At 36.4% G+C, this 15,754-nt stretch overlaps 1 protein-coding gene and 1 non-coding gene across 7 annotated transcripts in view; both read left to right on the forward strand.

Moving 5' to 3' along the window:
• UBN2 (ubinuclein 2) overlaps positions 1–15,754 on the forward strand; it is an 87,577-nt gene that overhangs the window by 13,712 nt on the left and 58,111 nt on the right. For all 6 annotated transcript variants that reach the window (XR_003516392.1, XM_027573383.1, XM_027573378.1 and 3 more), the window contains exons 3-5: positions 10,340–10,441; positions 14,362–14,499; positions 15,313–15,416. Coding sequence is in view for 5 of the 6 variants with exons in the window: in XM_027573383.1 (XP_027429184.1) it covers positions 10,340–10,441; positions 14,362–14,499; positions 15,313–15,416 (344 nt within the window). In the remaining variant the exon portion in view is untranslated. The remainder of the gene's footprint in view (positions 1–10,339; positions 10,442–14,361; positions 14,500–15,312; positions 15,417–15,754) is intronic.
• Positions 2,427–2,478, forward strand: LOC113912085. Its single transcript, XR_003516706.1, has one exon. It is a non-coding gene; the product is annotated as a U7 small nuclear RNA (small nuclear RNA).

The following is a 15,754-nucleotide window of genomic DNA, read 5'->3' on the forward strand; positions in this document are numbered from 1 at the left end:
TTCCACTTATGAAGCACAAGTACCAGTGTATTTAGCTTTATAGATCAACAACATTACTATATATAGTATGATACTACATATACAGCAAAAACATTATAACCTTTTAAAACAAACTGAGGTTGGGGGGTTTATAAATACAGGGCAAGGAAGAATTCTTAAGTAATAGTTTTTTTGTTTTGTTTTGTTTTGTTTGCAGTTACCAGTTGTAATCACTTGCCATGACATGCCCTTTCAGTTACTTGGCCTCTTTTAGTTAAAATTCTCTTCAACTTCCTTAAATCCATTAGGAACAATTGAGAATCAGCAGTTTTAGGGTATTTGGAAGGAAGGCCCTATATCCTAAGTGGTGATTAAAGAAATCTGTTTATGCTGTAGCTGTGCTGTTAAGTCAGCTCTTGGTTGTCTTTCCACTGACTTAAATTTCTTCTCTTTTCTATCGCTAGGTTAAGAAAATCAACATAAGTGGAGAAGGATAAGGTTGTGACTGGGCTGGGACAAATAGGGAAGCTTGGTGACCAGGAGATATTTTCTTCTCAGTTATAAGACTGGAGTCTTAGCATTCAGTGTCAGGCTTCCTCTGTCTTCCATAGGTGATCAATGAACGTTGCTTATTAGTTAGGTTTCTTGTTACCTGGAGGCCACTGGGGGAGGGGGTCCTGTACTAAGAACATCTCTCTCTTTTTTTTAAAGATTTTATTTATTTATTTGACAGAGAGAACAAGTAGGCAGAGAGACAGGCAGAGGGAGAGGGAGAAGCAGGCTCCCCGCCGAGCAGGGAGCCCGATGCGGGGCTTGGTCCCAGGACCCCGGAACCATGACTTGAGCCAAAGGCAGCCGCTTAACCGACTGAAGCCACCCAGGCGCCCCTCTCCCTCCTCTTTCTTTTCTTTTCTTTCTAAGGTTTATTTGTTTATTTTAGAGAGAGAGAAAGAGCAGTGGGTGGGGAGAGGGAGAGAATGTTCAAGCAGATTCCTGCTGAGCATGTAGGGACTTGATCTCAAGGCCGAAGAAATCACCACCTGAGCCAAAATCAAGAGTTGGATGCTCAACCGACTGAGGCACCCAGGTGCCCCTTGTTTGTTTTCCAGGTTAGTGTTATAGTGTAATCAGACAGCGTTGGCTTGAAACACTGATTATCAGGTTAAACAGGTACTAATGATTCAGTAAGTCATTTTCATCTGAGTCATAGTAAACCAGTGCCCTAGGGGAATAGATTTAAAGTGGGTTCTTCATTTTAGGTGTAGCAGAACTCAAGGTTTTCTTCTTTAATTTGGGAAATAAACTTTGTGTTTTTATCAGAGGCATTTATTGTGTGAACTGTGAAACATCAACAACTGCAAAGGTCCAGGGAATTTATCAAATAAGACTTTGATTCTACTGCAGGGAGTCTCCATGCTAAGGCTGCTGGAAAAGAGACCAGTTCAAAACAGGCCTAATGGGGAGGACACTGTGATATAATCCTTTGCCAATTTATCTTGAATTCCTTTAGGTGAAATTTTAATATTTGTGAATAGTCTTTTTGGCAGTTCTCCAATGTTTAATATTTGTGAATAGTCTTTTTGGCAGTTCTCCAGTGTTTGGCAGTTTATACCATTTGCATATCACTGGACTTGAGCATAATTGGAAAACTAGAGAACTAGAGGGTGGAGAATAGAAAAGCGGAGGTGAGGCAGAAAGGGCAAGCCAAGGGAGAAGTGTTTCTAGGAAGTGTAGGAGATGAGGAAAAGTAAATTGAGGCCAGAAAACTATACTCTGGTGGCCTCTGTGATGAAGGAAGGAACTGTGACGTGCCTGACCATAAATGCTTTGGCAGAAAGCCATTGGTAGGTAGAGGAAAGACTATTTAACCCCGGCTGTTGGGGAGGAATTTAAGAAAGAGCTCCTCAGGCGTGAGTGTGTCAAATACAGCTTGTCCACAGCTCTTTCCCCACAGTGGGACTAGGAAGCAGAACCGTATACGGAGTGAAAACCCAGTGGTATTGAACATTTGGTGGTCCAAACCTAAGAAAATAAAATTCTGAATAGGTAATACATGTACTTAACAAAAATTCAAAAGATACAAAGGGAATATGAGGTAAAGTAAATCTCCCTCCTATTCCTGACTCCCACCTAACCAGTTCCCTCCTCAGAGATCATCACTGTTGGAGTTTCTTTTCCTAAAGATGTATTTATGTAAGCATTTCATATTTCAAAGGTTTTGTTCCCTGTAAAAGAATATATAAATACAGATAGAAGAAAATAAAAATCACCTAATCATCTATACTCCCACTGCCAGGCATAACCACTGTTAATAGTTGGATGTGTATCCTTTCAGGGCTTTTAAAAATGATCGTGTGCTTACAAAAGTGCTCTCTTGCACTTAAAAAAATTATTTTTAATCATCCAAGTAACACGTGGATACATTCCTATTATTAAAAACAAATTCAAAGTGTTACAGCTCTTTTCAATTTGTCCAGCAGGTTTCCAGTTCCTACCAAAAGAAAAAAAAATTCAAATGATACATATTAAGCCAAAATCTTCCTTCACCACTGCCTCCAATTATATTCCTTCCCTATTGGTAATAACCATGGTGATCTGCTTGTTAAAATTCTTTGAGCATTTTATATACATCTATAGGCATATATTGCTATGTTGTGTTTCTCATAAATGAGATCCTACTGTTTGTATGAGAATTAAAAAAGCAAGGGGCGCCTGGGTGGCTCAGATGGTTAAGCGTGTGCCTTCGGCTCAGGTCATGATCCCAGGGTCCTGGGATCGAGCCCCGCATCGGGCTCCTTGCTCGGCGGGAAGCCTGCTTCTCCCTCTCCTTCTACTGCTCCCCCTGCTTGTGCTCTCTCGCTCTCTCTGTCAGATAAATAAATAAAATCTTTAAAAAATAAATAAAAACAGCATGTTCAGTTAAAAAAAAAGCAAGATCTTGTTATTTTAATGTCATCTCCACAATTACCCATTAAGTTGGACACTGTCACATGCTTAGTGAATATTACCTTTCTATGAATAGCCTGAACGGTACATAGCATTTGGTAAACTGCTTTTGTTGCCTTCTATATTATTAAATATTCCTCTGCCACATTACTTTAAAATGGCTGTTAACTTGAATGCATGTGTCATAGTATATGTAATTTATACCTTCATTATTGTTATGCTATAATTGATAGGATGCTTGGGGAAGATCTTAGACTTGTAACATCCTTTTTTGAGAAGGATTATTATTAAGATTAATACTTTTACTGTTAAGTAAAGCTTTAGCCATTTTGTTTACTATAATTGATTCACATTTACTTAATTAGCCATTTTATTGCATATATTATGGATTCATAACAGCTGTACTTCCCTGTGGTAACTGCTGACCACCTTGACTTGACTTAAATGTTCCTAAATCTCTCTAGTTATGCCTTAATTTATTTGTACTTCTGTGCCCATTCCGATAGAACCTATTTGCATTTTAGTTTTCCCTAGGTAAGTCTACAGGCAGCTAGCTGTGCCTAGACAAACAATATGTTAGGAGAGCTGAAGAAGATCATTTTGATTTTAAGTAGAAAGCATCAAGGAGAAAAAAATTTGAAACTTACTAGCTGGGAAGGGTGGGAGAATTCAGGGAGGAGTAAGATTATTCCCAGTAAGGGGAAGGTGGAGGAAAGAGAAGCTTACAAGTGTGTTTAGGAGGAGAGTGGACAGATAGATTGAATGGATCCAAGTGTTCCAGTTGGAAAATTGTAAGAAAAAATTGGAAAGGTAGTTTAAATCAACATGTTGAAGGCATTTAATTAATGCCATATTAAAGGTTTTGGATTTGTTTTATAATAGTTGAGTTGCTTCTGAAGCATTTTGAGCAGGGGAATGATATATGAAATGGTATTTTAGAAATACTAGATGATATTATGCAGGATAAGTTAGGATAAATTAAGGCATTCATTACATTTAAGTGAAAAACGATGGCCGACATTATAGCAATGGCAGGTGGAATGGAAAGGAAATTGTAGGTGTGAATATTCACATGAACAAAGGTTTGTGGAGAGAGAGTTGAAGTAAAATCATCACAAGGGGTTCTAAAAATCAGCACTATTGAAAGATAATTTAAGAACATACAATTAATTCATTTTAATTGTGCAATTTTATGGATTTTGACAAATTACACAGTTATATAACCACTACCACAAACATGATTTAGAACAATTTCATCTTCCCAGAAAGTTCCCTTTTACCTCTCTACAAATAATCCTCTCCCTTTAGCCCTGGTCCCTGGCAATCTCAGATCTACTTCTTGTCAGTATAGGTTTTTTGTTTTTGTTTTGCCATTTCTAGAGTTTTCTATAAATGGGAATCTTAAAGTCTTTTGTGTCTGGCCCCCTAGCATGAATTCAGCCATGTGTTGCATGTTATCAACAGTTCCTTCCCTTGTATTGCTGCGTAGTAATCCTTTTATATGGGTGTATCACAGTTTATCCATTCACTAGATGATGGGCATTGGGTTGTTTCTGATTTTTGGCTGCTATGAATATAGGTGCTCTGAACATTATGTGAACATATGTTGTCATTTTTCTTTACTAAATAACAATAGTGGGATTGTTAGGTCATGTGGAAAGTGTAGGTTTAATTTTATAAGAAACTGCCAAACTGTTTTTCAGGATGGCTGTATCATTTTCCACCAGCCATGTAGGAGACCTTACTAGCTCCACATTGTTGTGAACATTTGGTATCAGCAGCAATTTTAGCTAACAATGGAGTTTTAAGGCAGAAAAATAGAATGAATGAAGTGGGAATGTCAAGTGGGAGAAGCTAATTTGGAGGTGACTGACAGTGGAGACACTGTTTGAGTTTTTGGTGTTGAGTTTAAGATGTCTCCAAGTGGGAAAATAACCCCAGAGATTCTATAACTTCTCCTATGGAACTTAAAAGAAAAAAAAAAAAAAAAAGATTTGTTTATTTAGAGAGAGAACAAGTGCGAGTGGGGGTGAGGGGCAGAGGGAAAGAGAATCTCAAGCAGACTCCCCGCCAAGTGCAGAGGCCCCATTTGGTGCTCACTTCTACCACCCTGACGACATGACCTGAGCCAAAATCAAGAGTCCGACACTCAACTGACTGAGCCACCCAAGCACCCTTCTTTTATAGAACTTTTAATAGAATGGCACTTTGAAGTCAGGGAATCATGAGCTCAAGATTGGCTCAGTTACTTTCCCTGTGATCTTAGGTTATTTGCCCTTTCCAAGCTTTAGCTTTTCCCATTTGTCAAATATGAAATATAAGTAGTTATACTTAGAATACGTGCTAATGCGGGGTGCCTGGGTGGCTCAGTTGGTTAAAAGCATATTACTTTCTATATAGCATAAGTTCTTAACAGATATTCTTGAATCTAAGTAGTAGTTCAAAATCAGCTTATATAGAATCAGGTCAAATAAGGTAGAGGGTTTTAGAAATTATTTTAGTATATTTCCATTATGACATTAATGCTTCATAGAAAGTTTGGAAAATAAAGAAGAAGCAAAAGAAGAACATGCAAGAGTATGGCAGAGTTCTTGGCAGATTCTTTCAGATTGCTTTCCAAAAGAGATTCCTGCTATACTGTTGCCAGCGGTGCTTGAGTGGTCCTGTTTCTTTTCCATTTTGCCAGAATTTAAAAAGTTTATAATTTGATAGGTGATATAAGTATCTTCAATTCCATTTATTTGATCTATTAATTACTCTCCACTGAGTTATAATGTTGCCTGTCTTGTGTTAAGTTCTTACATACTAGGTTAAGTTTCTGAACATTGTTGTCCATTTATGTTTATTCTTATATTCCTGCTATAACGATTTTAACTCCCATACTTTTTTTTATTTTTAATTTAATTTTTAAATTTTAATTCCAGTATAGTTAACATCTGGTGTTATATTAGTTTCAGGTGTACAAAATAATGATTCAGCAATCCTATATATTACTCAGTGGTCATCAAGATAAGTGTACTCTGAATTCCCTTCACCTGTTTCACCCATTCCCCCCTACCTCTCCTCTGGTAACTATCAGTTTGCTCTCTATAGTTAAAAGTCTGTTTTTTGGTTTGTCTCTCTTTTTTTCCCCTTTTCTTCATTTCTGTTGTTTCTTAAATTCACATATGCGTGAAATCATGCGGTATTTGTCTTTCTCTGACTGACTTAGCTCACTTAACGTTTTACTGTTTAGATCCATCCATGTTCTTGCAAATGGCAAGATTTCATCCTTTTTCTGGGTAATATTCCTCTGTGTGTTGGTGTGTATATACACTACATCTTCTTTATCCGTTCATCTACTGATGGACCCTTGGACTGCTTCCATAATTTGGCTGTTGTAAATAATGCTGCAGTAAACATAGGGGTGCATATATCTTTTTGAATTACTGTCTTCATGTTCTCCAGGTAAATACCCAGTAGTGGAATTACTGCATCATATGGTAATTTTATTTTTAATATTTTGAGGAACCTCCATACTGTTTTCCAGAGTGGCTGCACTAGTTTGCATTCCCACCAACAGTGCACAAGGGTTCCTTTTTCTCTGCACCCTTGCCAACGCTTGTTTCTTGTGTTTTTTATTTTAGCCATTCTGACAGGTGTGAAGTGATGTCTTATTGTGATTTTGATTTGCATCTCCCTGAAGATGAGTGATGTTGAGCATCTTTTCACGTGTCTGTTGGCCATCTGTAGGTCTTTGTTGGAGAAATGTCTGTGCATGTCTTCTGCCCTTTTTTCAATTAGATTATTTGGGGTTTTTTTGGTGTCGAGTTGTGTAAGTTCTTTATACATTTTGGATACTAACCCCTTACTGGATATGTCATTTGCAAATATCTTCTCCCATTCAATAGGTTGTCTTTTTGTTTTATTGATTGTTTCCTTGGCTGTGCAGAAGCTTTTCATTTTGATGTAGTCCCAGTAGTTTATTTTTGTTTTTGTTTTTCTTGCCTCAGGAGACAGATCTAGACAAATGCTGCAGTGGCTGATGTCAGATTATTGCCTGTGCTCTCTTCTAGTATGTTTATGGTTTCAGGTCTCAACATTAAGGTCTTTAATCCATTTTGAGTGTTTGTATATGGTATAAGAAAGTGATCCAGTTTCATTCTTTTGCATGTTGCTGTCCAGTTTTCCCAGCACCATTTGTTGAAGAGACTGTTTCCCACTGTATATTCTTGCCTCCTTTGTTGAAGATTAATTGACCATATAATCATGGGTTTTTTTCTGAGCTTTCTATCCTGTTCCATTGATCTATGTGTCTGTTTTTGTGCCAGTACCATACTGTTTTGATTACTACAGCTTTGTAATATAACTTGAAATGGGGATTGTGACACCACCAGCTTTGTTTTTCTTTTTCAAATTTGCTTTGGCTATTTGGAGTCTTTTGTGGTTCCATACAAATTTTAGGATTGTTCTAGTTCTGTGAAAAATGCTGTTGGTGTTTCGATAAGGTTTACATTAAATCTGTAGATTGTTCTGGGTAGTATAGACATTTTGACAGTATTTGTTCTTCCAGTCCGTGAGCATGGCATATATTTCCATTTGTATCATCTTCAATTTCTTTCAGTAGTATTTTATAGTTTTCAGAGTACAGGTCTTTCACCTCCTTGGTTAAGTTTATTCCTTGGTATTTTATTATTTTTGGTGCAATTGTAAATGAGATTGTTTTCTTAATTTCTCTTTCTGCTACTTCATTTTTATTTTATTTTATTTTATTTTTAAGATTTTATTTATTTGACAGAGAGAGACGCAGTGAGAGAGGGAACACAAGTGGGGGGAATGGGAGAGGGAGAAGCAGGCTTCCCGCCGAGTGGCAAGCCCGATGTGGGGCTCGATCCCAGGACACTGGGATCGTGACCTGAGCCAAAGGCAGACACTCAACAACTGAGCCACCCAGGTGCCCCTCTGCTACTTCATTTTTAGTGTATGGAAATGCAGTGAGTTGGGGCGCCTGGGTGGCTCAGTCAGTTAAGTGTCCAACTCTTGGTTTCGTCTCAGGTTATGATCTCATGGGTCATGAGATCAGGTCCTGTGTTAGACTCTGTGCTCAGTGGGGAGTCTGCTTGAAGATTCTCTCCCTCTGACCTTCCCCCCAAATGTGCCCTCTTTATCTCTCTCTCTCTCTCAAATAAATAAATAAATTGTAAAAAAAATGCAATAGATTTCTGTAAATTGATTTTATTTCCTGAGACCTTACTGAATTCATTTATCAGTTCTAGTAGTTTTTCGGTAGAGTCTTCAGGGTTTTCTATATATCGTATCATATCATCTACAAATAGTGAAAGTTTTACTTCTTTCTTCCGGCTTTGGATGCCTTTTATTCCTTTTTCTTGTCTGATTGCTGTGGCTAGGACTTCCAGTACTATGTTGAATAAAAGTGGTGAGAGTGGATTTCCTTGTCTTGTTCCTGATTATAGGGGAAAAGCTCCCCGTTTTTCCTCATTGAGGGTGATGTTAGCTGTGGGTTTATCATATATGGGCTTTTTTTTTTTTAATGTTGCTAACTCCTATAACTTTAAATATATTTAATATGTGACAGGGCTAGTATTCTTCATTTGTTTTTATATTTTTTCATGAACTAAGATATTTTTATATTAGTTTTCATATATCTTTGGGTTTTTATATTCTTTTTAGAGCTCTGGGTGTTTTTTTTTTTTATGTTATGTTAATCACCATACATTACATCATTATCTCTCTGGTTTTTGGGTGAAACAGTCCCTCATGTACTTAATTGCTTGTATGTGACTTTTCTTAACAGAATAACTCATATCCTAGAAATACCTCTTTCTGTCCCCTAACTTCTGATTTTGGGTTTTGTTGGGGTTTTTTTTGTTTTGTTTTGTTTTTTGACTTCTGATTCTAATTGTAGTTCTATAACCTAGCTGTAAGTGTTCCAGTTTGCAGACCTGGCAAATGGAAAAAATTAGAACAATGTATTATGTGTGTTGCATGTAAGCACACACATGCTGTGTATATATGTGTGTATATGTATATATGTTACGTAGATGTCTGTATGTTTAAGGTTGCCAACTAGTATTTCTTGAAAAGGATTGTTGTTTTGAGATTATGTCTTTAATGGCCTTACTTAGCAAAATAAAAAAAGGGTTGTCACCTTGTGTTGGTCTTCAAAATTGTTTTTGAAATTTACCTAACTTGTAAAAGCTAAAAATATGGGAACCACTGCTTTATCTCACACCATAATGACTTTCTTGGTGGTAATGGTGTAGTGTTGTTTTGTCCCCCCAAAAGCATACAATGAAGTCATAGCTTATGGGGGTTGGGTTTTTTTTAACATCTGTGTGTAATACAAATATAACATTTAGTCAGAATTACTTTACAAATTATTTAGAAAGGGTTGGCACCATGTTGGTGACATCTCTCAGCAGGTCCAGCTCTAACCATTTTTTCCATCAAACAGTGGAAGAGATCATTTCTTTGCATGGAAATAAGATAGAACAGTTTGTTTTTATTTAAGGGCCATGTTGCACAAAACTTACCCATCTTTCACCATTAGAATCACTTTACATTGAGAGATACGCACTGAGAATTGAAACTGAGTAAGAGATTCACATCTTGCATCCTGTGCTTTCTGCTGGACTTGCTCTGGTTCACTGGTGGCATGTTGGTAGGCAAATCCTTACCACTTACTGTTTTCTTTCCTCTTTCTGAGCATTTTCTTCCTCATGGCCCACTCCTGTGCTAAAAACAATCAGGGGTCAGGAGGTGTTAGGAAGATGCTTAGAAAGTATAGTTAAATTCGAGTGAATATATTTGAGTATCTAAAATGAGTCTTAGAGACTGAACTAAACACTTGTTTTAGTAGTGCCACAATAGTATTAGTAGCTGTCCTGCTCACTTAAACTACTTATGACAAGCTTATATATGACTTTTAGCATACATGTAACATTTATACCAAAGATAGAATGAGTTCTTTATAACTATAATAAAGACTTTAAGTATGACATGGATAGGGGCGCCTGGGTGGCTCAGTCGGTTAAGCGTCTGCCTTCGGCTCAGGTCATGATCCCAGGGTCCTGGGATCGAGCCCCACATCGGGTTCCCTGCTCAGTGGGGAGCCTGCTTCTCCCTCTCCCTCTCCTCCTCCCCCCTGCTCATGCTCTCTTTCTCTCTCTCAAATAAATAAATAAAATCTTTTAAAAAAATAAAGTTACTTTGTCCCCTCCTTTTCATACCCTACTCTTTGAGAGCAAGTCCCTAAATACAATTTAATATTCAAAGTTTGGGGGGACTTAAATTCAACCTCTTGAAGGTTGGGCTTATCTAAAGAAATTACTTGGAATTCTTTTGACAGGTATTTTTTAAGTTTATGGAAACAGCATGAGTACTGATATCAGTCTAACATATCTGTTTTTTGCAGGGTGGGAAACCCCGTAAACACCGGAAGGATCGGCTACAAGATTTAATTGATATAGGCTTTGGCTATGATGAGACAGATCCATTTATTGATAACTCAGAGGCTGTGAGTAATGTATCTTTAATATAGCAGCAATTCTTTGGGATAGAAGTCAAGGATAAGGTTACTAAAATAGTTCAGTATTTGTTTTTACTAACAGTAAATGTACATCTAAATTGTTTTGTTGATGTACATCTAAATTGTTTCCACTTTTATGTGCTTACAGACAGTTGAGCATCTGTGTACATTTATCTTTGTGTACTTGAGTAAATATGTAAGATAATTAGTGCAAATATATGTATAGGATAAATTTCTAGCAGTGGGATTTACTGATCAAGGGTATTTACATCTTGAATTTTTATTGATATTTCCAAACTTGGGCAGGTGTATTTTCAAATGACCTCTAGATAAGAACCATATGAACTTGAAGATTGGAGCTACTGGGTGGAAGTTAATCTGACAGACATCTTTAAAATGTACTTTATTTTTTTGTTGCTGCCAACCCTTACTACACCGGTGGTGATTGAATGCCATCCTTCACTGCCTGTTTCGATCACGCCCTGAGGCTTTTCCCCTGGAGTCCTCTTTCTCTTATAAAATGAAGAGGAATTTAGGAAAGCATTTAAGGACTGTAGCAGTCCACTGATCACATAGCAAGTGAAAGAGGGCATATCATGTTTGGGAGTAGGTAAGGTATATGTTCTTACATTCTTCTCAGTGCACTAGAATAATCTAAATCCTGGACTTAGGGTATCCTCTGCATTGTACATGGATTACTTAGAATATACAGAAAGTGACACCAAGGTAAGCATTGTAGTATTACCCACAAATTAGAACTTCCAGCAGGGGCATAGTGGATACCCTATGATACTCCTAAGTTATTTTAGTGTCTTGACATAAACTGGTTTACCATACCAGCTAGCCTGGTCTATAGGAGTAAAATACTGACAATGCCCTTTGGAGTAGAGAAGTCTTCTTGTTACCAGAAAGGTTGACAAACCTTTTTGTAGGTTAAGAGATGGAATGTTTTTAAGAGTCTTGACCTTGATATGAAACACAAGTCAAAATTCCTAGATTCTAGACTTGACTCGGTTTCTAAAGATTTCTAAGGAAATCTTGTAGCATTACCCAGTTTTCTCTGCTACAGTCAAAATATTTGAATAAAGTGTTTTCAGACTGACTTTTACAACCTGTAATTGGGTTATATATCAATTTAGAGAGTGTGGCCAGCATTTTTAATGAAAATGAAGTAGAATAGAATAGGAGCTACCATAACAAATCATAGTAGATTATGTGAGTTTTTTAATGAGTATATGTGTGTGTGCATGCACTGGGTTTTGATGTGTAATGTATTTTCCACTTGGGTGGTGGTGAAGAAAATTTGAAAGCTACTGCTTTAATAAGGACAAATTTTGTAGGTATAAGTTGTATAAAAATTTTAGCATTAGTTGCTGACATTTAGAGGACAAAGTAGGTTCCTGCTTTGTAAGAGGAAATTGAATTAGAATACATCTTGTTTATTGGCTTGCCAAATAATTTTATATCATTATCTTTAATAGATTATTGGGTTCTTTTTATGTGATAATTCAGACATGAGACAATTATAATCCAACCAAATGATTTTCTGTTCTTTTCATTGATTGTATTACCAGTAAGCTTTCACTGTTTGTAATTATTTGATAGAGAGTGAAAATAATCTGGTTCTATTTAATTGTCAGAATCATGTACTACTTATTACTATAAATACCTGAAAAATAAATGCTTTTGAAGATTATTTTTAGTCTCACTGATATTGCCAAATTTTGTAAAGACTAAAAGAAAATGTTTTTCTTTATTATTAATAAATTATAATACCAGGCATGAATAACACTTTTATTTAGGTTGTTTCTTTTAAATTTCACTAGAACTTTCTGAAGTAAGTAATGTTGTCATTGTTACACAACCCCAAAGTATTGATGTTAAATGATTTCCTCTGGGTCACAATTGCCAGTGTTTGAAAGGATCTAAATCCAGGTCTTCTGATTTTCAAGTTCAGTGCTCCATTGCCTCTTAACGCATTGTACTTAAAAGGCTAAATTAAATATGCATAAAGAGCTTGTTCTCCTGAGGAGTGTTCTGATAGGGAAAGCTTAGTAAAATACTGCAGCATACAGATGTTGAATACACCCATGTTGTCCTGTAATGTAGTGATGAACTTGTTTCCTGTCGGAGAAACTGCTTGGTGTAGAGGATAGTTTGAAATATAGCCAGAGCCTCTACCATAAGCTTAAAAAATTATTCTGGCAAGGTTCTTAACCTCTAAATTTGGTTTTCACTTATAAAATGGGAATAATACTTGTCCTTTTTGCCTCAAAGGTAGCAGGAGGACCAAGTGAAATAATTTATATGAAGCACTGTAAATTATAAAGCAGTGTAAGCAAAAAGTACAGATGTGTTTGTCACAATTACACATTTCCAAAAATAATTACTACAAAGTCATTTCACTTTTAGTTCTCTACTCTTCACATTCACATCACTCCTTTGCTTACAGATAGTACTGGACCCTTTCTGAAGGTTTTACCCATAGGTCTTTATAATAGCCCATCAAGTGAAGCAACAAGAAAGCAATTCATTCCTTTTCTCCCCCCCCCCCACTTCATTACTTTTTGATTCAATATGATTAAACTGGAAATTCTTTTTCTATTCATTTAATTGAAAAGGATATGGGTTAAAAGCAAAATTTTTGTACTTAGCCTTAATATTCTTACAGTAACTAGTACATTCTCTGTATTCCTTGTCCATGGCAAAGGATTCTCCTTAAAAATCTAACTTTCTTAAAAATATAAAATATGAAGAACCTGTAAGTAGAGTTCTGGGGACCTCAGGTAGCACATATCTAGCTCTGTTAGATAAGTAGTTCCTTTTTTCTCAACCACTATGGACTCCATCATTTGGTGAAGATTGACCTTCATTTAAAGTTTGCTTTTTGTCCATTTTCATCAGGTGAGAAGTGATAAACTATAAAATTCAAGCTTGGAGGACATCATCTTAAGTGATATTTTAGGTCAGACCTTCAGTCTAGTTTAGATAATTTGCATCTCTTGCTCCAGGCAAAGTACCTGGCTCATTACAGTGTACGCTTACTGAACTGGGCAGTTATTTTTCTGCTTCCTTTTTAAACACACATGGTATTTTTGTTTTAAAAATTTTCACCTTGGGTGCCTGGGTGGCTCAGTCGTTAAGCGTCTGCCTTTGGTTCAGGTCATGGTCCCAGGATCCTGGGATCGAGCCCCGCACTGGGGCTCCCTGCTCCGCGGGAAGCCTGCTTCTCCCATTCCCACTCCCCCTGCTTGTGTTCCTGCTCTTGCTATCTCTCTCTGTCAAATAGATAAATAAAATATTAAAAAGAAATTTTTTTTTTCACCTAGAAGCTTAGAGCTAAGAGAGAAGAAATAACTTTGTTATTCTTTATAATCTCCTTATGAGTAAAATTATATACTGATATGATAGGAAATGAAATTTATTCTTTGCCTGGACATTTAGTCATCTGTTTTAACTTGTTTCAATTTCTCATCAGAATCATTTGTTCTTGGGGTGCCTGGCTGGCTCAGCTGGTAGAGCATGTGACTCTTAATCTCTAGGTTGTGAGTTTGAGCCCCATGTTAGGTGTAGAGATCACTTAAAAAATATATAAATAAAGATTTATTTAAAAAAAAGAATCCTTTATCATTAAGAATAGTAGTAGTGATCTTTAAATTTTTCTCAGCAGATGATAGAATTTGCGTTGTTATTCCAGAATTTCTGTTCTTTATAAATACTGAGTAATCTGGGCTCATTTTTATCCCAGATATTAACTTTTTCTAAATTTATTCCACAAACATCCTCATTGCATTCAGTTTTGTAGTTAGGATTTAAGGAAGATGCTGACATAGTGATTGAATTTCTTTGATATGTTTATAGAATTAATAATAGGCTATGTCTGAAACCTTTTTTTTTTTAAAATATAGTATGATGAGTTAGTTCCTGCTTCTCTAACAACAAAATATGGAGGCTTTTACATCAACACTGGCACTCTGCAGTTTCGCCAAGCTTCAGATACTGAAGAAGAAGATACTACAGACAACCAAAAGCACAAGCCACCCAAAGTAAGTTTATCCAGCATTGCAGTAGTAATGAGTGTTCAGTTAATAGGGTGTACTTTTTAAATTAACGTGTGAATGTAAGGAAAAGGAAAATGCTAACATTGTTTAATGAATCTGTAGTTATTTACATGCTTTAAGGTAAAATTATGTAGATAAGGGGAAATTGATACTTACATCATAGTAGAATTATATTTTCTTTTAAAACTCTCTCCATATGTGGTTTAATAATCTACTGTTTAGGGGTTAAGGGTAAGTTTCTAGGATAAGTTAAGACTTGGTATAGAAACAGGGGCGCCTGGGTGGCTCAGTTGTTAAGCATCTGCCTTCGGCTCAGGTGCCAGGATCAAGCCCCCCGCCATCAGGCTCCCTGCTCCGCGGGAAGCCTGTTTCTTCCTCTCCCACTCCCCCTGCTTGTGTTCCCTCTCCCGCTGTCTCTCTCTCTTTCAAAACAAATAAATAAAATCTTAAAAAAAAAAAGACTTGGTATAGAAATGATTAAAAGCCATTACCTTTCCTAAGATGTAATTTATGAAGCTAATTCTATGGAATGTATATATTGTTTTAGGAAACACACAGAGTGTCCTTAGTTAAATGTTTCTTGAAGTGTGATCCAAGGACTTACTTGTAGCAGAATCACCAAAATGTTTGTTAAAAACCAGGCAGTGTTCGTAAACCCCAAGAATCTGCATTTATAACAAGCACTCCTAATGTACACTGAGCTTTGAGAGAAAACACTGCCCTGGATGGTAGATTGATAACATCAAAGAGTAACCCATTGATACTCAGATAAATGATACATTCTTCTATCATTTGCAGATTCCCAAAATAAAAGAAGATGATATTGAAATGAAGAAACGGAAGCGGAAAGAGGAAGGGGAAAAGGAGAAGAAGCCAAGGAAGAAAGTACCCAAACAATTGGGGTACGTAAAATTAAACATTATAAGGTCATAGCATGACTAGCTGCCCTTTTAGAAAGATATATTTAGCATTAATTCGTTCAGCTTAGCTGGGTCTAATTTAATACTCTATTTATAAATGTGACTGTTAACTTATATTTTAATAATATTAATATGTGTTAAGTGTTAGTAAATAGAAAGCTTTGTCATCTTAGATTTTTTTTTTTTGCACATATATACTTTATTAAATCTTACTAGTATTCTATTCTGTAAGGGAAAAACACACAGACGAGAAGGCTACATTGAAGAAATCTTATTTTTATAAGAGAGTTAAGCCTTTAAGATTATTCCAGGTATTATCT

Source organism: Zalophus californianus, chromosome 12, assembly GCF_009762305.2.
Source record: "Zalophus californianus isolate mZalCal1 chromosome 12, mZalCal1.pri.v2, whole genome shotgun sequence".
NCBI classification, from domain to species: Eukaryota; Metazoa; Chordata; class Mammalia; order Carnivora; family Otariidae; genus Zalophus; species Zalophus californianus.